At 50.6% G+C, this 19,760-nt stretch overlaps 3 protein-coding genes across 5 annotated transcripts in view; all 3 read right to left on the reverse strand.

The window, feature by feature from the left end:
* DGCR2 (DiGeorge syndrome critical region gene 2) overlaps positions 1–1,448 on the reverse strand; it is a 47,201-nt gene extending 45,753 nt beyond the window's left edge. For 2 of the 3 annotated variants that reach the window (XM_029961112.1, XM_029961111.1), the window contains exon 1: positions 1,296–1,447. In XM_029961112.1, the coding sequence (XP_029816972.1) occupies positions 1,296–1,374 (79 nt within the window). In that variant the 5' untranslated portion in view covers positions 1,375–1,447. Of the gene's footprint in view, positions 1–1,295 lie in introns of all 3 variants that reach the window. The other variant, XM_029961113.1, reaches the window with a different exon arrangement.
* Positions 1,449–5,498: 4,050 nt separating this feature from the next.
* On the reverse strand, positions 5,499–15,454 carry ESS2 (ess-2 splicing factor homolog). The gene is given in 12 exon segments (XM_018076461.2): positions 5,499–6,956; positions 7,534–7,649; positions 8,554–8,663; positions 10,005–10,107; positions 10,256–10,389; positions 11,053–11,170; positions 12,400–12,566; positions 13,167–13,262; positions 14,262–14,430; positions 14,716–14,792; positions 14,795–14,982; positions 15,414–15,454. Coding segments are annotated over 12 exon segments (1,605 nt in total). The 3' UTR covers positions 5,499–6,670.
* A 562-nt stretch (positions 15,455–16,016) lies between these two features.
* On the reverse strand, positions 16,017–18,202 carry GSC2 (goosecoid homeobox 2). The gene is made up of 3 exons (XM_008924682.3): positions 17,665–18,202; positions 16,644–16,891; positions 16,017–16,121 (listed from the first exon to the last, which is right to left on the reverse strand). Exons 1-3 carry the CDS (start codon positions 17,975–17,977, stop codon positions 16,017–16,019), a joined length of 666 nt encoding a protein of 221 aa, XP_008922930.2. The 5' UTR covers positions 17,978–18,202.
* Between the last annotated feature and the right edge of the window lie 1,558 nt (positions 18,203–19,760).

Below are 19,760 nucleotides of genomic sequence, written 5' to 3' on the forward strand. Positions count from 1 at the left end.
CAGCTATGAATCTGAACCTTTCCAGCCAGCAATCCAGCTGCCTGTAGCATTTAGTGACAGCTACAGAGGAGGTGCCTGAAATCAGTTTTACACAGTACCTTCTCAGCCATAAAAGCCTCTAGCTGTAATAATGCTAGGCTAGCAACACCGTGTACTTTGCTTTTTTGGCTACTTAAGTGCATATCATAAGCCCTGTGTATACACTGCACTGCCAAAAAAACAAGCTAAAACAAAACAAGGCAAACACAGAGCAGTTTCAACACCTAAGTTATTTCAATAACTCTGCTTACACTGACCCAATTGTGTTCCAGCTCTGCTGGGAACTCGCTTAGACGCAGCTCACGTTTTATTAGTCTGGGTCATAAAAGTTATTTTGACGAGAAAGAACAAGGGGGTTTCAAAGAACACCATGGTTCCCATTCTCCGATTTACAAGGAGCAAGTACCACCCAGGAGCAGTCGCTCAGTGCGATGGGAGGATGGTTCTCAAACCTGCAAAGCCACTCCAGGCAGCCTCACACTGGCTACTGATGCTCTTTGGCAGGAGCAGCCCGAGATACCTGAGGGCTCTGCCGAGCTCCAAGAGAGTTCAACGCCAAAAAGAAACCCCAGCTGAGCGGCATATCAAGAAAAGCTGCAGTTTTCAACATGCGAACACCAACCATTTCTCCAAAGTTAATCATCTTAAGATTTTAAGCTCCGTGCCCAGCAGCTAGCACACAAAACTCCATCGCTGATTTATTTCCCTAAAAGAAGGGCAAACAGAACTAGAGTGATGACACAGGAACCAGGATTTTTTTTCTCCTTCTGGCAGGCTCGAATGGCACTTTGAAAGTGAGTATTTTGTCTGGCTGCGTTGGCACCCGAGGCCCACAACATAAAAGCAGGTAAAGTAAGAAGCACCTGAAAACTTAGTCACGGCATCACATTTCCAGCGCTCGTTGCCCGTAGGGTTATGTAGATTTCTACCCGAGCTTTCACACTTTAACAGGAGCGTTTTTCCCTGACTCACAGGGTAAATCCCGGCTCTCTCTGATCCAGGCAGCCGGCACAGGGCACCGATGCTCGGCCGGGTCCCGGCTCTGTTTAAGCGCCAAAGCGGCTGTAGAGCCCAAACCGGGCCGGGACCAGCTCTAGGACACGCCGCCCCCGATCCGGGCTGTCCCCGGGGGTTCCCCGCCGCCCGCGGCCAAGGAGCAGGCCCGGCGCCCGCCGAGCCCGGGCCCGCCCGCGGGCTGAGCAGGAGGAGGAGGGCGGCCCGGCAACCCCGGCCCCGCCGCGGCCCGCCGCCCTTACCTGGCCGCAGCGGCTCGTGATGCTCAGCACCAGGAGGAAGAGGAGGAGGAAGGTGCCGCCTGTCCGCCTTGGGCACCATTTATCCTCCGTTCATCCTCCCCGGCACAGCGCCACAAACCCGCGGAGAGGGAACGCGAAGGAGCGGCGGGGGAGGAGGGGCCGCCGCCGGCCCGCGGGGGGGGGGCTGCGGGGGGCCCGTCCGCACCGGGCTTGTTCCCTCCCTCCGCCGTCCGCCACCGCCCGGGGCGGGGAGCGGGCGGCCCTGGGTGCGGCCGCGAGCGGCGGGAGCGGCGGGTCCCGGCGCCGCGCCTGGGGCCGTCGCAGGCTCCGCCGGCGCACAAGATGGGCGGCCGCGCCTCCCCGCCACCCGCCGTGCCGCGCGCGACACGCCCCACGCCCGCCGCGCGCCGCCCCGACCAAGTCGGCTGCGAGGGGGCGGGGCCGGGCGCCGGGCTCGCGTGTGCCCCGCCCACTTACGGCGATGGGCGGGGCCGGGGCAGAGGGGGGCGGGGCCGCCGGCAGGGGGCGGTTGAGAGTTTGGGGCCGTGCGCTCCGGCCCCTCAGGGCGGTCGGGGGTCTCTGTGCCCCCTGGGACAGCCCGCACCGATCCATCTGTGTCCCACGGGATGGCCACTGCCAGCCATCCCCAGCCCCCCGGGATGGCCTCTACCAGTCCCCTCAGTCCTCACCAGAACGGCAAGCCCAGTTTCTCCATCCCCCCGGGATGGCCTTGCTCAGTTCTCTTCAGCTCCCGGGACAGCCTCCACCAGTCCCCTCTCCCTCCAGGACAGCGTTTCCCTGTCCCCTGCTGGAATGTCCTTTCCTGCTCACCTCCATCACCACCAGAAAGCCTGTCCCCAGCCCCAGCCACACTCCTCTGTCTTCCAGGATGGCCTTTCCAGGTCCCCTCCATCCCTGCTGCAATGGCCTTCACCTGCCCCTGCACACACTTCCCATGGCACCACCCTCCCTGACCCAGCGAGCTCCCAGGTTGACCATCATTTGCCTCTTCATTACTCTGCTCCCACCTACCCAGGGCAGGGTGGGACAGTCTCTGCAGGGGTGGCACCTGGGACATCCCCGCAGCCACTGCTGGAGATGGCTGGGGTTTCCATACCCCCTGGAAAAACTACATTCCCAGCTCCCAGGCCCAGACAGAGAGGAAATGCATAAAGAAAGCTAATTGTGCGGCTCAGGTCGTTGTTAGTGGCCCTGCCACCGGGGAGGAGGCAGCAGCCCAGTGCCACAACTGGTGCTGGATGGAGGTCAGCCCAGGTGGCATTTTGGATCAAAAGGCAGTTTTAGCATCAACACCTGCTTCCCAAATTGATCTAGAATTTCCTCTGACAACTGGAAGTGTTTGGGCAGCGCCAGGGCACGAGCTCAGCCAGGGGCCAGGCACAATGGCAACTGGGGTCAAGCAGAGAGCCATCACCTTCCTCTGCAGGGAGTTCCAGCTTTTCAGTATAATCTTGTTCAGAGTCAAAGTCACAATCTGGGAAGCTGCCTGGGACATTTTTATAATTTTTTTATTTTTGTTTACAAGGTGTTTTCCACTCTTATGCTACAATTTGGAGTTCTCAAATAAAACACTAAAACCATTTTGGCCCAATTTTACACACTCCTCGTTTCCCTGTTAATATCAGTTACTCACTATACCCAGCAACAAACTTCCCTCAGGGGTATTCCCGATGAATGTACAGATACTTCTGCTCCCCCTCAGCCACTGCCCCGGCCAGCTGCTGATCTGCAGGCATGGAATGAGGGCTTCTGTGGGATTCCTAGAATAGCATCTCCTCTGGCCCCACAGGAGCTGCTGCTGTGCTCAGATCAGCAGCACCAGGGAGGTGCTTTTTCCAAACCTAAACGTGAAGTTTAATGTGGCAGTGGAAATTGGTGCCTGCCAAGAGGTCCCTGGTGCTGGGGCAGCAGCAAGCTTGAGCTTGGAGCTGTGAGTCCTGGGGGCTCCAGGAGCACTGCATGGCTGGGGATATGTGCTTAGGGACCCTCTGGAGTGCTCACAAGCAACAGGACACTGCCTGAAGATTTAGGCCAAAACCCACTTTCCCATCTTGTGTGTACTGCCAAATACTGTCATGACCCGAGCGTCCACAGGGACCCAAAGCATGACAACATACTCCAGTGCAAAGCATAAGCATCGAACTCCCAGCTTTGCTCCTCCCATGGGATGCTGTGGGGACAGGCTGTTCTGAGCCTGGCTTCCTGCAGCACAGCTCCACAGGCCAGCCCTAGGCTGAGCCAGGGCATTCCTTATCCACCCCAAACCGACAGCACCCAGGGCTGGGCATTGCACCATACACCAGGATGCATAATTAAATATCCTACGATGCCTCCACCATGAGAACAGGGCACAGGCTGCTTGGCCCTGGCTCTGCCCAGGGTGTGCAGGAGCTGGCACGTCCCAGGCACTCCGTTTCCTACTGGGAACAAGTATTTCTCTAACCAGCAAGAGCAGAGCACCTGTGCTTCTGTGGTCAGGAGAGGTGGAGAGAAGGGGCTAAGGGGGGTGGTGGCTGAACCTGGTTCTGGTCCTGGCCTGACCCTGAGCTGGGGTTTGTAGCCAGCTGCTGTTGGGCCAGCATCAAATGCAAATATGAGGAAGTGGGAATTGCTTCATTTCCCACTCCCCTGAGTGAGCAGATCCATTTCCTCTATTTTTGCAGAGAAATAGCCCAATCCCCCAAAACAACAAAGTATCTCCAACCACAGCTTCCCTTCTAGCTAAATAATCAGAGAAGTAGAAAGCAGCAGAGAGCCCCAGCCCTCAGAGGAACCTGTTTTCAGGTGGATGAAAAGCTGCAGCCCCTGCACCATGGCAGGGGTGATTACCCCTGGCCCAGGGAAAGGCTTCTGGTCCTGAAGGTGAAGGGCTCAGTAATAAGACTTATCAGAACACGAATCTCTTGTGGTCTCTCATCTTCTATCCTGCATAGAGCAAGCACCCAAGGCCCTGGATGTGGTATTACAGCCTCAAGTCACATCACATGGCCCCAGGTCCAGTGAGGCTCCTGCAATTTCCAAGCAGCCCATAATCCACAGCAGCCAGCCCTGCCACCAGGAGAGCCCCACGGCCACCACTGCTCACCACCAACCACCCCTGCAGCCTCAGGAGAGCTCTGGGTGCTATTCTGGTTGAGGAAGTGCTTGGACTTTGCACATAGGAACTGGAACAGTAACAGAAAAATAACCTGCTGAAAAATGGGAGGAAAAGAGAAAATCACAAGTCATCAAGAACCAAGATGGCTTTTCACACTAGATTTGGCCCTGTAAGGCAGATTATCCGCCACCGCTATAGCAGCAAAAATATCTCAAAACAAAGAATTTACTGATTCCCTAATTACAGATATCAGGGGCTGAACTGCAGCAGGAAGCAGAGACCAGATATTACAGGAACAGCCAATCTGAAGAGCACTACAGCCCCTTCAAGAGATCCAGTTTTATAGCATTCAACTGAAAAGAAATTACATTTCCAGAAACCGCATGAAGGCCCTTCAGTGTGGCAGAGCCAAGACTGTGATTTTAGTACAGCTGTCTAGGTTAATTCACTTGAGGACAAACACAAAACCAACACCATCCACAGGATATTTAATGCAATCTGCTTTTAGGCCTGAATTGCACAACACGGAACTAACCACTCTCAGACATCATATTTCCCTTTCTGTTATTCCAGCTATACCTTGGTATGAGCACAACCAGTTTAAAATGCCATGGCAGACACGTCACATCCCGCTCCTGACCCACGTGTACTCCCCATCCACAGCCCCTGAAACACTGCCCATCTTCAAGTACATCCCACACTCAGGAGAGAGAACTGCCACACCCACAAATGGACAGGAATGTCACGTCTACTCCTTGCTCCTGGTCCCCTCAGCGACCCAAACTCCAGGCCAGGGCCTGACCATCTGCCTGTGCACTCCAACAGAGAGCTCCTATGTTTAATGGAGATAAGTATTTCACTATGAAATAAATAATTAGTATTTGAAATTACCTAGGAGCTTGATTGGTATTTAGCCAGTTCTGTCCTTAAAGGACATCTCTGAAAGCATGGAAACTTTAGTAAATGGATTCCTTTTACATTCATTCAGGGGTACCTGAGAATAATATTTTAGCTTAAAGAAAAAACTTAGCCTTCAATTATTTCTGGACAAAAAAGGGAAAAATTATTAACTTCTTGAGTCATGATTCCTGGAAATGCCATGTTGATCAATTTATTTTTAAAAGGTGCACTATAAAACCCAAGTCCCTTGGAAGGGTTTTTCAGAGTCACGGACACAAGCTTTGGAAGTAGCAGGGGAAACCACAGAGGAGGAAGTTCTCCACCAAGACAAATACAGCATCCAACACCCCAGACCTTAGAGCAGGCTGCAGATCCTCAGAGCTGCACAAAACTTTCCATGGATGTTCCTTCAGTAAAACATCACATGATTATAGCAAATGTCAACACTGCCAAGCGTTACACAGGCTGTCTTGTACTCAGGTGTGGTGCAAGAAGTGCACACATCTGGCTACTTCTGCTTCCTCCTAAACGGTGCTTCTCCAGGCTGGATCACACCACACAAGGGCTCATCCCACACACAAAGGTCAGCTCACACTGGAGTAACCACAGCTCTGAGAGCAGGCTACAAATGGTTAAAATTGCTTTGGGTATTTTTTTTTTTTGGTTGTTCTAAAAATTAGCCAAAAGTTTCAAAGAATGGGAGGAAAATACCAAAAAAAAGCCCCTGTGTGGCTATCAGAAGTACCACTTCTGTCCTCTAGAATGGCACTGTCATCCTGGTAGATGACTCAGGACTGTCCCCAGCCTTTGTGTTGTGATTATCAACATCGTCAAGTCTTTTGAGTCACACACAGAGCAGCTGTAAAAACAAATCTGGTCCCTTCCCCTCTGCCAGCTGCAGAAGAGGGCGAGCCCAAAACCCGTGGAAAGAAAAGCCTGAGCAAAAGCAGCAAGGCAAATCCCATTCTGCACAAGTATAAGGAGTGGAGGAGGAACAGGGATCCTCTTAAGGACTGCTGGTTTTAATAAGATCACAAAGTTGGTCTAACTTGTGAACTGCATCAGTTTAAATTCAAATTAAAGAGAACCTCTCCAAAATTCTGTGTTATGTCTCAGTTGTGTCCTCTCTTCTGCAAAGTACAAACTCAAAGAAGTTTGACAAGCTGGAACAAAGTCTAGTTCAGCCTTTTAGGAAGGCTTAGCCCATTTTAGAAATAGATGTATCTGTACAGAAATGAATTCAAATGTGTGGCCAGCTTAAACAGAGAACATTATCTTCATTTTCCCAGTTTCCAACAAACAGTCTGCAGTTCTGAGCACAGCCAGGTCACCACCACCTTCCTAGTGATTGGAATATTCAGAGGAAATCAGACGCTTTTCTTCTTTTAGGAAGCTGCAGTAAATTGTCCGTGATTGATGTAGTATCCTGAGACACTGGTGTGTGAGACACTGTCCTAGACTGTGGGGTGCTCTGGGGTGTTTGGGGCCCACTGGCCGGGGTCTTGTAACCAGGAGTTCCTGTGTGGGCTGGGGAGGGGGTGTAGCTGGCTCGCAGGGCTTTGTCGGTGTATTTACTTGCAGTCCTGTTTACCAGTCTCTGCAAAGCTGGTGACATTGCTGGGCTTAGTCCTTTTGGAGTGAGGCTGAAATAGAATAAACAGTTTTAAAAGATTTTACAGTAAAAAATCTGCCTCTATCACGAAAATCATTATTGCCTCCACAGGTGAGCTCAGTACCCACTCCCCTCACAGACCAGACCCCCTGCCTGAAGAAATCATCCTGCCTGCAGGTAAACACAGCCTGTATCTCTAGAGACAAGTGGCAGAGAAACCTCCTACATCCCTCCCAAACCTGCCTCCAGTGGCACTGCCTGACATTTGCTTTGAGCCTGTTCTGTCCTTCCCATGACCCAGCCACACAACTCTTACCGTGTCTCCTCTTTGCAATGAGGCAAGACATTGATCCACTGCTGGGTGGCTGTAGGGCAGAACAGCAATGCTGACAAGAGAGAGTATCAGGGACAGCCACCAGCCACCTTCCCTCAGGGATTAAGTTTTTCAATATCTAAATTTTTAATTTCTAAAATCTTTCAGTCCGAATGTACCTCTTCCTGCTTCCAGTATCCTTCCCTTCCACCATTCCTTCCTTTCTACATCTGCTGATTTAAATCCCATCAGGTAACACCCATCCCCAGTTCTGCTGTCAAAACAGAAGTCTCACCTGGCCAAGTTTTCTGTCACTTTTCGAAGTGCCTCCTGCTTCTTTGCTCGGTTTTTAGCTGCCACTTCATTGGCCATCTTGAGTCCCAACCTCTCACGGCGCCCAGGCTCCAGGATCTGTAAAGGCATCACACAGTTCACTCATGAGTGCTGCAAAAATGAGTTAAAGTCCCTTCACAGCTGGATTCCAGTGTACAGGGATCTAAACTACAGAGAGGTTGGGTCAGCCTGCACCTCTCTGCTGCTATAAAAAAGCCAGAGAGGACACAGAGACCTTCAACCTGCCTTAGCAAGTAACAGAAATGGTAAAACCAGTCCAGTCAAGGAAGCAGCCATTACCTCTGGCATTTCCTCCTGCTGTCTCTCCTAGACAAACAATGTCACTTGTGTCTTGCCTGGCCTGTAGCCAGCCAGCTCTCAGGCAAACACAGACATTGCTAAACAGCAGGAGAACCAGTCAAAGGCTTTGGAGTCTGACAAAACAAGAGGCACATACAGCAAATTACACCTTTCTGAAACTCAACAATCTCAGCTCGCATTCAGTGACACCAGCAGGGGACAGGTAGCACGCAGGGTTAGGTGCCATTAGCAAAGGCAGCATGTCTTTTCTACTCTCAATTGATACATCTGCCTCAGGCTGTGACAGCCAGAAGATCCAGACAGAGGGAAATCCTACAATTTCCACTCGTTTATACATTAAAATCAGAGAAACAGTGTGTCTCTTCAGCTTCCTCTGAAAGCCCCTCTGTCTGGGTCCATCATCAAATACAGAATCTCATTTTCCTGCCAACAGTGTGTATTGCACCTCAGGTACCTCCACCAAGTGTCTTTCGTGTGCATCCATGCCCACCTCCACCCTCCAAGCACAAACTAGATTATTAGTCTTAAGGACTGGGAACACCACCCAGGGATGTGTCACACTCCACAACAATGTTAATCTATTACTTACTCACTTGCCTTTCCCTTCTTAGTCCTCCCCCCTAAAAAACAAATGGGATGTTGACTCCCTGACATGAAATACCTTGAAGGCTGGTCCAGGTGTTCTGTCCACGTAGGGTGTTTCTGACCCTTCCAGACGCAAAGGGGTGCTCTCAATTTCACCCCATGTCATAAAAGGAGACTCATTCACGCCTAAAAACAAATTTAAAAAGTCATGCCCATGCAAAACATTTGACTGTCCATTCACCACAAAAAAGAACAGAGAAGCAAATTAGGAAATCCACACACCAAGGAGCCCCTCCACTGCAGAGGAAATCACAGCCAATGCAAACAGTAACGTGGTTCCCATTAAACTCCCTTACACCTTAAACTCCCAGGATTGCCTGTAGCTGTGTCACCCTCTCAGTTACAACAGCCAAGCACTGACCTTTCTATGTGTTTATTTTTACATTTGGTGAGCTTTTGCCTAGTGACACTTGCACTTTTCTCTCTACAGTACTACTCTTCCCCTCTGCCACTGCATGAAAACTCCTTCCACACAGGAAACTCTTTGAAAGTAGGAAAACAGGCAGAGGACTTAAGAAACATGTTACAGCCACATGTACCCTCCAGTCACCTTGGGGCCACCCTGTGCCAAACAGTGACTGTGCCTTGGCCAACAGCTGCAGAACAATTTCTAAGAGCCCGATTAAATCTCTGGCTAGAAAATCGCGCTGTCCAGCGCTTGGAAAAGGGACTGACAATGGATAAAGGAGGTGTGCTCCAAACGCCACCTACAGGCTTCCCGGAGGGAAAGCCCCAGTACGGTCAGTCTTTGGCATAATGACAAAAAACCAGAGAAACCAGCGTGGCTCATGAAGAACAGTTATAAATTCAGTACCATGTTTCAACTGAAAGAAAAATAATCAGTCTGTTCTAACTGAAAGCATCCCGCAGCTACTACATCTGAACCAAAGGAATCTATAATACACAAGTGCATGCAGATAAAGGAAGAACCTAAAAAGACCTGGATGAAAACAGTGGGTTAGACTGTGAATGAAGTGAGACATGCCACATCTTCTGAGCCAGGCTGAACCATCACTGAGTCAGGACACACTGACACAAATACTCCTCATTTTGAATAAGAACCTGAGCTTATTAGAAGATTAGTGTTTGTGAAATTTTGAATTCTTATCTTTAAGCTCTAGAAAGGCATCACCCAGGGATAAAACAAGCAGCTGCAGCACCGCAGTTGCCAAGGGAGGCTCACCATGCCCCAGATGATTCCTGAGCAATGAATGGCACAGCAGCTGGCTCAGAGCCTTCAGTACAGTGTGACTTCCAGCAGTGTACTGGACTGAGATTTAAGCCCTGCACTGAGCTGCCATACATGGCACACAAAATGTCACCAGCTCATGAGATACACACAGACAGATACATACAGATAGAAGGCTTTACCTCCTTGTCTAACCCAGTAATGACACCCTGGTGTTGAACAAAGAGAGCATCAAAATAAGTGCATCTTAAAATAGAGATATAAGAAAATTCTCTTACCAGGGGCAGGAGAGGGGGTAGCCACAAACCCATATCCATTCACTTTTGGAGACTCCTGGGGTATCAGTTCTTTCCCATCTGGTCCCACTTTGCCCTGTTTGTACTGAAATAAAAAAGACAAGGCCATTCACGTGGAGAAAGGTGTGAGTCAGTTGTACCCAGCACACACACACAGCTCTCCTGGTGGATGAACCACACCAGAGGGCAGAGCAGTAACCAGGTTTTAGTCAGAAGAAGTAAGATTATCCAACCTGAGCATTGAGGGCTGCAGCTTGCTGGAGCTGTGATTTGCTCACAGCCTGACTAAAAGGGTCCTTCACAAAGCGGGTGTTTCGATGGACAACTTCCCTGGGCTTCTTAAAGACATCACTCTCATCAGGTACACCTTGAAAAGCAAAATGTCTTTTAAGAAAGGGCTCAGGTAACAGCAGGCAGTTGTTCTAAAGCTCTTGATCAACATGGCATTTGCCACACATTCCTACACAACACAAAACACATCAGCAATTTCACTGTGTATCTACAGCAACTCAGAACAAAATTTGCACTAGATACATGCTTTGTACCACCTGAAATCGAATTTTTAGTTTAAAGAAAAAAGTAAACAAGACTTTATTTTCTCTACTTCACTGGTTTACAGAAATTACCAACTGTACACTTTATAGCCAAAAAAGAAAACTGCATTTACAAAATTATGTATTTTCCTATATAAGCCCAAGTAGCACTCTTTGAGCAGAAGCAAAGAATGAATAAAGATGACAACAAAGTGCTCATAAGGACAGACTTGGCTCCTGAAAACGAGTGCTTTTATAATAAGATAATGAGCTTTTCAGAGACAAATAGAACATGATCAAAGTTTGGAATCAGAAAGTAAGAAAGAAAAGGAAAAAATGAGAAAATTACTTTTTTAAAACAATTTTGCATATCTGAGCTTCACAGAAAAAAAAACTTGTAAGAGCTGCTGCTCAGTCACATATAGAAATGCTGTAAGCACTGTTTGGAGTCAACCCACCAGAACCAATGCCTTTCCCATGAGACCTGTGTGCCTCACCTGTTGGATAATACATGAGGGTGTTCCGAGCTGTGTATTCCCAGGTATCCAGTCCAGCCTTCACATTCTCCAGAGCTTGCTGCTCTGCTGAAGGAAGTGCCAGGTTTTCATTTTGTCGCTGAAAAGGCAATAGGAAAAAAATGTAAAAGGGTGGAAAAAAACCCCAGAGGTCTGAAATAGCCTCCTGCAATCTTTTATTCAGGCAGACACACTTTGCAGAGGTCAACCACAGGCTCAGCCACCTGCCCTTGTACACTTTGCATCAGGCACAGCACAAGCACTCTCTCTTTGGCAACTGGCATTGGAGAAACCATCCTGATCCCAGGTGAGCTTCCAAACAACCACTCCCTATGAAGCACACTATGCAAGGAAATGTAAGGTCTGACTAGAGTGCTGGCTGACAGCAAGACACAACTCCAGCACAAGACCAGCTCCAGTAGCTTCACCTTGACCTGAAACAACCCCTGTGCTTTGCAAGAGCTCTCCTGCTGCCTGCCTCTTAATTCTGGATGAAAGCATTCAAGATGTATAATGAGCCACAGAGGGCATTTTTACTGTAACAGACTCTGAGGGTTTACATTAGCTGGAATAAAAAAATAACACTCCCTCACAACAACAGCAGTAAACACTCATGTGTCAGTGCCAAACTTCATTAAAGGCACTGCAGCCCTCATCCATCACTGACACATCTGGCAGCACTGCCAGCTGCTCACTGCTGATGGTTAAGGATTGACAAGGCAGCCCCAGAACAGCTCTGTACCTGCCCCAGAGGGAGCTGAGGAGGACAGCACAGCCAGCCATGCTCACACAGTACTGTGCTTGGGCAGGTGAAGGGGGTAGGACTAGTAACAGAAAACTGAAATGAGACACACAGTCTAACTACAAACAATAAAGGGCTGATGGACAAACACCAGGAACTGTTCTCAGTTGCTCTCCCTGGTGCTGCTGCTTACAGAGGAGACTGTCAAGGACAGCAATATCTGCACTCAGTGCAGTGCTTTGCAGTCTCAAAGCTTTAAGAGGCAAATCCTCAGCAACTAAGTCAAACACTGTTCTTACAGATGGGGAAAAAATAGGACTGCACAAAGAAGCAAAGAGCAGTCACAGGACTCAGGCTTAGCTCAGACTTAGTCATGATCAACCTATGCACCCACTATGCAAAATCGAGATCTTTCTACTCTTATTCAATATGAGTGATTTAACAGCCCAATGCAACAGCCAACAATTCTCACCAGTATTTATAGTAAGATCAGAAAACAGAAGGCAAGACAATATTCTGTTTATCAAGCAAGTAAGAGAGTGAAGTGGCATTTCCCTGCCGTGTCCCCGCGGAAGGGCAGTCCCTACCCGCGTGTACTCCTCCTCTGCACTGTACAGCCACGCGTGCTTGACCTTCTCCTTCTCCTTGGCCACCTCCATGATCTGCTCAAACGAAGCATTGTCTTCACTCGTGTGCTTGGCCAGGAAGGTGTCCAGGCTGGGAAGGGCATCTTTATCATCTTTTTCTGCTTCTCCTAACAAGAGGAGGGAAGAAGCCTGAGAAAGGTTAATGCCTCCCTTTCTGTGAGAGCACTACATATAACTGCTAATCCTCCTGGCAGCGAGCCCTCCACGGACACACTGACAACTAACATGGAACTCGGTGAAACAAATATATTCACCCAGGAATAAATCTTTTTTGGAACACATATAACCAACTTTTACATAAAACCTTTTATGGCCTTTATAGCTATTTGTTTTAATGGTAAAGCACATAAGAGGACAGCTGCTAGCAGTCATTTGTACATGCCCTACAGACAGCTCTGCCCCTCCAGTCTTTGCTTACTGACAGAATTTATTTCAGGTGACACAGGAAAAATTTACTGCCTTTGAAGAGATCAGCTAAGTTAAGAATTTACACAGCCACAAAGAGAATTCACACAGATGACGTAAAACATTAAATGTAAAACATTACATCAAGTCCAACTTCAGCAGGATCATTTTCACCTACCAGAAGGTTAAAGGAAAACTGCTTAAACATGTTCTAAGTACCCAAAACCCTTAGAGGAGACAGGGCTCACAAGAATATTTTCCTGCTGCTGAAGAATTCAGCTAGAGAAACAACATTCTCCTACCTTCTTCTGAAGATTTGATGCCACCTTTGGATTTACTTCCCAGTGGAAGGCCGCCTGGATGCACTTCTGGGGTTTCAAATGTGGCTGGGGTAACATCTGTCACAGAAAATAAAGGTTCACTTGGTTACCAGAGCACATATCAGGACCCTTGCTCTGAGGGTCATGTGCCAAACAAGTCACAGAAGGCACATCAAGAGGACAAATTAATTAAAAACTTGTGGAAAGACTCCAAAATACTGTATTCAATCCTGTCTAGATTTTGGTCTCATCTAAGACATCGTTTTTCTCCTCCTGGGAGAAATTCCCAGGAGAGCCACAGCCCAGTGTATTTGCCACCCTACCCCCTGCTTTTGTCTACAGAAGGAACAGCAGAACAATCCTAACCCAACCCAGGGCCAGCACCTGCACTGGGGAGGAAGGGAAACCCCTGGTGACATGTGTCCTTTGTCACAATAAAGCCACTTACTCAAACCCCACTGAGAGAGTTCAGCCAGGGGCTGGGCTTTAATCTAAAACCCTGAAAGGGTAATATAAAATGTATAAAAATATAAAATAGAAGTATAAGAACAAAGTATAAATTAGGAGTATAAAAATATGAAAGTAATACAAAACCCTGGAAGTGAAAGGAAAACACAGAACAGGGCATTGGATGTGGGAACCTCTGATAACCACAAGCTTCCAACACCTTCTGTCCCTAATACATGATAATCTTACACATCTGTAGGTGCAACAAGAACCCCTAACACTACAGTAAGGGTTCAAAACACAGCTTAGGATTTCTGACAGCGTTAATATTGCACATTAGAGCATGTAACATTCCCCAGGGAGCAGGAACTTGGCAAAAGATGCCTGTAAGGAATAGTTATTCAAAAGCTGCTTTGTCCAAAACCCTTCCTTCAATAAGGAGTTATCAAACACCATCAAAGAGAGATTCAGCATCAGCCACCAGACAGTGGCTACTGCCCAATCTGGGACAGTAACTCTCATGCAATGTCAACCTTTAACCTTTTAGATAAGCACTGTCTGCACCAAGTTAGATAGCAGAGCAACAGTATCAGATACAAATTCCTGATGCCCCAGAGAGGCACTTCTTACAGGGTGCAGGTGTGTCCCTCGACGATTTGCTCAAGGAGGAGCCAAACTTGATGGCAATTTGCCTCATCTTCTCCAAGTCGCCGTTTTCCTCAGCCTCCAGATACTCCTTCTGTGCCCGCAGCTTCTCCACGTCGGGGAAGAAATCCCGCTGAATGATCTTCTCCAAGCTCTGCAAACAGAGGCGGCTGCTCAGCCACGCCGGGACACCCGGGAACGCCAGCTGAGCTCGGGGCCGGCCGCGCACAGCCCCCGGGCAGGACGGGCAGCCGCGGGCCCGGCGCCGGTGGCGGAGCGCTCTCAGTCCCGCCGCAGACTCGGGGGCCGGTCACGGCGCTGTCCCGACCCGAGCCGCGGTTACAGCGGGCAGCGGCCGCGGGCGGACCGGCCGGGTCGACCCGAAGCGCTCGGCCCGGGGGCAACGCGGCAGCGGGGCCTGCCGGGGCCGCCGCCTCACCTCAATGTAGGCGTCCTCGTCCAGGATCTTCTTCGCCTGCCTCGGCGCCGGCGACGTCGCCTCCTTGGCCGTTCCGCGACGGGGCCGGCAGCGGCGGCGGGCAGCAGAGCGGCGGGGGAGGCCGCGGGCAGCGGCAACCGGCAGCGCCTCCATCGGCGTCGGGCCCGGGGCGGCCGCGGCCTCTTCCTCCTCCGCTCCCGTGACGTCACAGCTGCGCGCCACGGGGCGGCCCGAACGCCGCGCGCGCCCCCTGCTGGACGGGAGGACCTGCCCGGTCCCGCTCCGGGACAAGGGATGAGGATGGGAACTGGGATGGGAACTGGGATGGGAGCTGGGATGGGAACTAGGATGGGAGCTGGGATGGGAACTAGGATGGGAGCTGGGATGGGAACTAGAATGGGAGCTGGGATGGGAGCAGAAAGGGAATTGAGGTGGGAGCTGGGATGGGAGCAGAAAGGGATCTGGGATGGGAACTGGGATGGGAGATGCGATGGGAACCAGGATGGGAGCTGGGATGGGAGTTGGGATAAGAGCCAGGCACGATCCCCCAGCACCCCCCAAGGCCGCCTCAGGCCTCCTCAGAAAAACCTCAGGATCCCCAGACTCGGGAATGGGGAAGGTGTCCCTGGGGAGCAGGACCCCTGCCCAGCTGCTCGGGCAGAGGTGGCATTACAGTTTTATGGATCTCGGTGCTCTACAGGACGTGGGTTCTCTTTGTCCCTGCCAGAAACATGGACATGGCTCGTTCTGGCAGGACCTGGCTGCAGCACAGAGAGCTGAGCACTGGCTGTGCCAGCTCTCCCATCACAACCCATGGCTCATCCCTGCCTCAGGCTGTGGGGACAAACCGGGATTTCTTTATTATGGAACAAATCACCTGTTCAGCAAGTGCCACCCCCAAAGCAACTCCGGATGCCACTGAGGTGCTGCAAATAGGAAACATTCATTTGCAGGATATTTTGCAAATTACAGCAGTAAACCAAGCACAAATACTATGGGTACAGAGCGCAGACAAGAAGGGGACTCTCTCCTCTTGAAGCACACACACTTAGCACTGGTACAGGTCTGTCCCCTGCACGCCGTGCCCGCCGAGTTATTTGCCACGTGAACTAGGTTTGCAAGAGGGATGTGAAGGTGCCGTGTCTGCTTTTACCTGTCCTCCTCCTCTGTGAATCACAGAGATTCCCTCTTGCTTCATTAGTGCCCCTCGGGTTATCCCCCCTGCAGAGCCCATCAGCCACGGGCAGCGGATGCTCTTGGTGTCACTCTGCTGAGCTGCAGCACCCACAGCACCCACAGCACTAGCAGCTCTCCTCGGGGGGTTGCTTGGTGCCCTGCAGGATCAGTGCCGAGGCGCTCGCCCTCTTCTGGTGCCGCCACTTCGCCCGACGATTTTTAAACCAAACCTAGAAAAATGCAAAACAAGAAAAGTGCTTTTGCCTCTCGTGTATTACTGGGGAGGGGGGGAGGCAGCTACACTGCTGAGCTGTGCCATGTGAGCTTTAGGACACTGTAATACATTTCCTGATATGATCAGTCCCTCCACTACAGTCCTGCTCAGATACAGCTAAGGGGCACAAGGGAGTTGGGACCCTCCCATGGCAAATCCAGAAGGCACGCAAAGCACATGAGTAAGGAATATACACTTGGGTGCAGGGGATGGGTGAGCTGGGCACATCTGTGTGTTTATACAAGTGGTTCTGGGAGAGAGGCATCGTGTCAGTGGGACTGGATACCAGAACAAATCAGCCCAGCAGAACAGGTTTATATTCTTCCACTGTTTGCCATTCCCAAGTCCTGTTTTGTCAAGTACACAAGACTAGATTTCAAAACGAGGCCCTGGATCTGCAGTTCCTGAAAAAGACAGCCCTGGGCTGTGTTCCTGGGGGACTGCAGGAAGCAGCACCCACCGAGGGGCAGCACCTCACCTCTACCCTCTCCTCCTTCAGGTGGATGCGGTTTGCCAGGTGCTCCCGGGTGACGACATCTGGGTACTGGTTCTGGTGGAAAAGCGTCTCCAGGGCCTGCAGCTGCTCCTCAGTGAAGATGGTGCGGTGCCGGCGCGTCCGGCGCTGGATCTGCTGGAAAGCCTGCAGCTCGCTGGGGTTCTCCTGGGGACTCTTGCAGACCCTGACTGCCGAGTGGAAGAGCCTCATGGGCCAGGGGAACCGGGCATCTGCAAGGGGACAGGGAGAGGGACAGTGCTGGGGTGGGGAGCTGGAACACCCGTCCTGCCCAAGGCAGCTCAGGCACAAGTTTCACCCGTGCACAGGGCAGTCACCTGGAGCGGGTGACAGGCTGAGTGGTCCCCACACAAGCGAGAGAAGAGCTTAGGGCATCATTTGGGAGAAGGATGCGGGTGGGGAGCACTGGCTGGGTTTTCCTTGCTCACTTACCAGGTGCACTATGGCCAGCTCCAGACAATGGCTGGAAACTCACAGCCTGGCAAGGAGCTGTTTTGGTCCTGACACGGGGGATTTCTGAACTTTCAGGATGCTCTTGAACTGCATTTTTAAGGGTTTGCTACTTTTTTTTACCCTAGATGCAGTAATTTTGTGAGATGTAGCCAAAAGTCTTTTCCTTAAGGGACAAGTGAGGTTCTCCAGGGCTGGTGTTGTCAGGAAGCACAGACACAGCTCTGCACTTGGGCAGCATGGTCATGGGGCCCCACGCTCCACATCATCCTCTCAGGAGTTTCATACTAAACCAGTAATATCAGTAATAAACAGCACCTGCTGCTTTTCAGACTGATAACATTGCAGATTGGATGCAATGGATTCCAATTGTTGGGAGTTCTGCTGAGAGCAGAGCTCAGCTCACTGGAGCTGGGATCTGAGACCAGCATGCCCAGATGCCACAGTGTCACAACACCCTGGTTTTCCCCCACACCCAGCACTATCACCAGCCCCCCTGTGAGCCCCATGCCACAAATCAAACCCAAACACTCACCCAGCCAACCTGGTGAGTCCTGCAGGGAGCGGGTGCTTGTGTGAGAACAGCAGCAGCAGCCACAGCCTGCCCCTTCCAGCTCTTCCTCTTCCTCCTCCTCCTCCTCTTCCTCCTGCAGGGAGCTGGCTGGGATGGTCTCCAGCTCACACAGCCCTTTGGGTGCGCAGTCTAAGATGCTCCGTAGGCACAGTGGGACCAAGACCTGGGGGCTCTTCTCCACAGGGCTGGAGAGGATGTCCTCGATGCTGAACGGACACGGCTTCTTCGGGGCTCTCCTGCTGGGGTCGGCGTCTGGTGCTGGTTCTGAAGTCATCCTGTGCTGGGAAAACAGGCAGCCTGGGCTGAGGGGGTTTGCTCTGCCTGCACTAGCTCCGTAGTGGGGTCTCACAAGGAAAAGGACAGCTTATATGGCTTTTTAAATGGACTGCAAAACCATCCAGAACTGCTGCTTTGTGTTGGCATTTCAAGTGACTGTCATTCTCGCAGCTGAGTTTTTATTTCATACACACGCACACTTTTCCTCCTTCTGACCCAGCTGCTTTATGGCTGAAGCCACCCTAAATATATATATATATAGAGATATAATCCCTTTGGAAAGAAAACCGTAAACCCCCCTGTGAATAAAATAAATTCTAACTAATCTTGGCAGCTTTGTGAAGGGTTAGTGTGGATCTAAGATTTAGCTAATCCCACAAAAATGACTGGAGAAGGAAATCTGATTTCTCCATCTCGGGTGTAGATTTGAGGTGGTTATGATCTCCATTGTGCTGCAGCCTCCGATCCAAGGAAGGGGGAGGATAGCTGTTCCCAGCCCGGAAATGGACCAGAGGATTAACTCCTTAAAAGAAGCAAATTATCCCTTTCTCTGGCCAAATGAAAGCTTTCCCATCAAAAGAGAGCTGTCATATCACACAATATGAGAGAGGAGAGAGTTCAGCTTAATAAAAAATCATTTTTTAATGACAGCACAGCCTTTGGCTGAGACAGAACTCTCTGTGAAAGTTGATTTATTTTCTGCTGAAAGCAGAGAAATTGTGTTTTCCCTCCTTCCCTTTTCCCCCAGCTCTGCTGCACTAATCACTCTGATAATGCAGACGCTTTGCATGTATCCAACATACTCTCTGTAAGGATTCAAAGCCCTTATTAAATTAGATTACTGGCAGCTCACAGCAGTTCTGCACCATAGCTTAGTGACATGTAACCACCTCCTGCACAGCTGAGCCACGCTCCGTGTCGGGAAGGGAAGGGGAGGACTGATGCTGCTGTCTCCATGTGCTTTCAGGCAGGCAGTGAAGTCCTGTGGTCAGTGAGCCCAGAGCAGCCAGGACAGCTGTCTGGGGCAGCCAGGCTTCCCCAAAACCAGTTCAATTCCCAGGCCCTGTCCATCCAGAGAAACTGGGCTGAGGCTGCAGCCAGGAACAGTGACTCAGGACAGGAGGGGATGGTTTACAAGGGCAAACAGCAAGGCCTGGTAGAAATAAGTAGCTGGGAATAAAATGAAGAAGGTTCGATTGAGCTCAGGTTGCTTAGGAAAGTTTAAACCAAGTTCTCTTGCCCTCAATGTGGCTTAAGCCAAGGTGAGTAGCCAGGCCTCAGGAGCTCACATGGGGAGTGCTCTCCCGCTCGGTGTTTCCTTGCAAGGGAGAGGAGTTACCAGTCTCTCTCACTGCACACCAAGGACACAAACAGGTGGGTGCTGTGAAACCACTGCACATCAAACCACAGCAATGGCTCTGGCATCATGCAAAGCTGACAGCCAGTTCCCAGGAGAACCCCCTCTCAATCCCCCTTCTTTTCTCCTTGGCCCGGCTCACTACCTGCCCTTCCTCACCTTGGAGGTATCCCAGTTCTGGGAAGAGATGCCCTGTGGCTACTCTACCTGTGACTCACTTAAAACCAAACCATTATCTGTAATTCCATTCCTGTATTTGCCTCTCCTTCAGCTGTTCCAATGACATAACATGGATTATAACCATGGTCTGTGAATCTTTACGTGTTTGCTGCAGGTTTGAGAGGAAGACACCCTTGTAGCTGCCCAGTCTGGATATGTTCACTGCTGCCCTGCCAAGGTGTCAGCGCTCCAGAGAGACACTGGG

Source organism: Manacus vitellinus, unplaced genomic scaffold (genome assembly GCF_001715985.3).
Source record: "Manacus vitellinus isolate BGI_N305 unplaced genomic scaffold, ASM171598v3 scaffold_31_pilon, whole genome shotgun sequence".
NCBI classification, from domain to species: domain Eukaryota; kingdom Metazoa; phylum Chordata; class Aves; order Passeriformes; family Pipridae; genus Manacus; species Manacus vitellinus.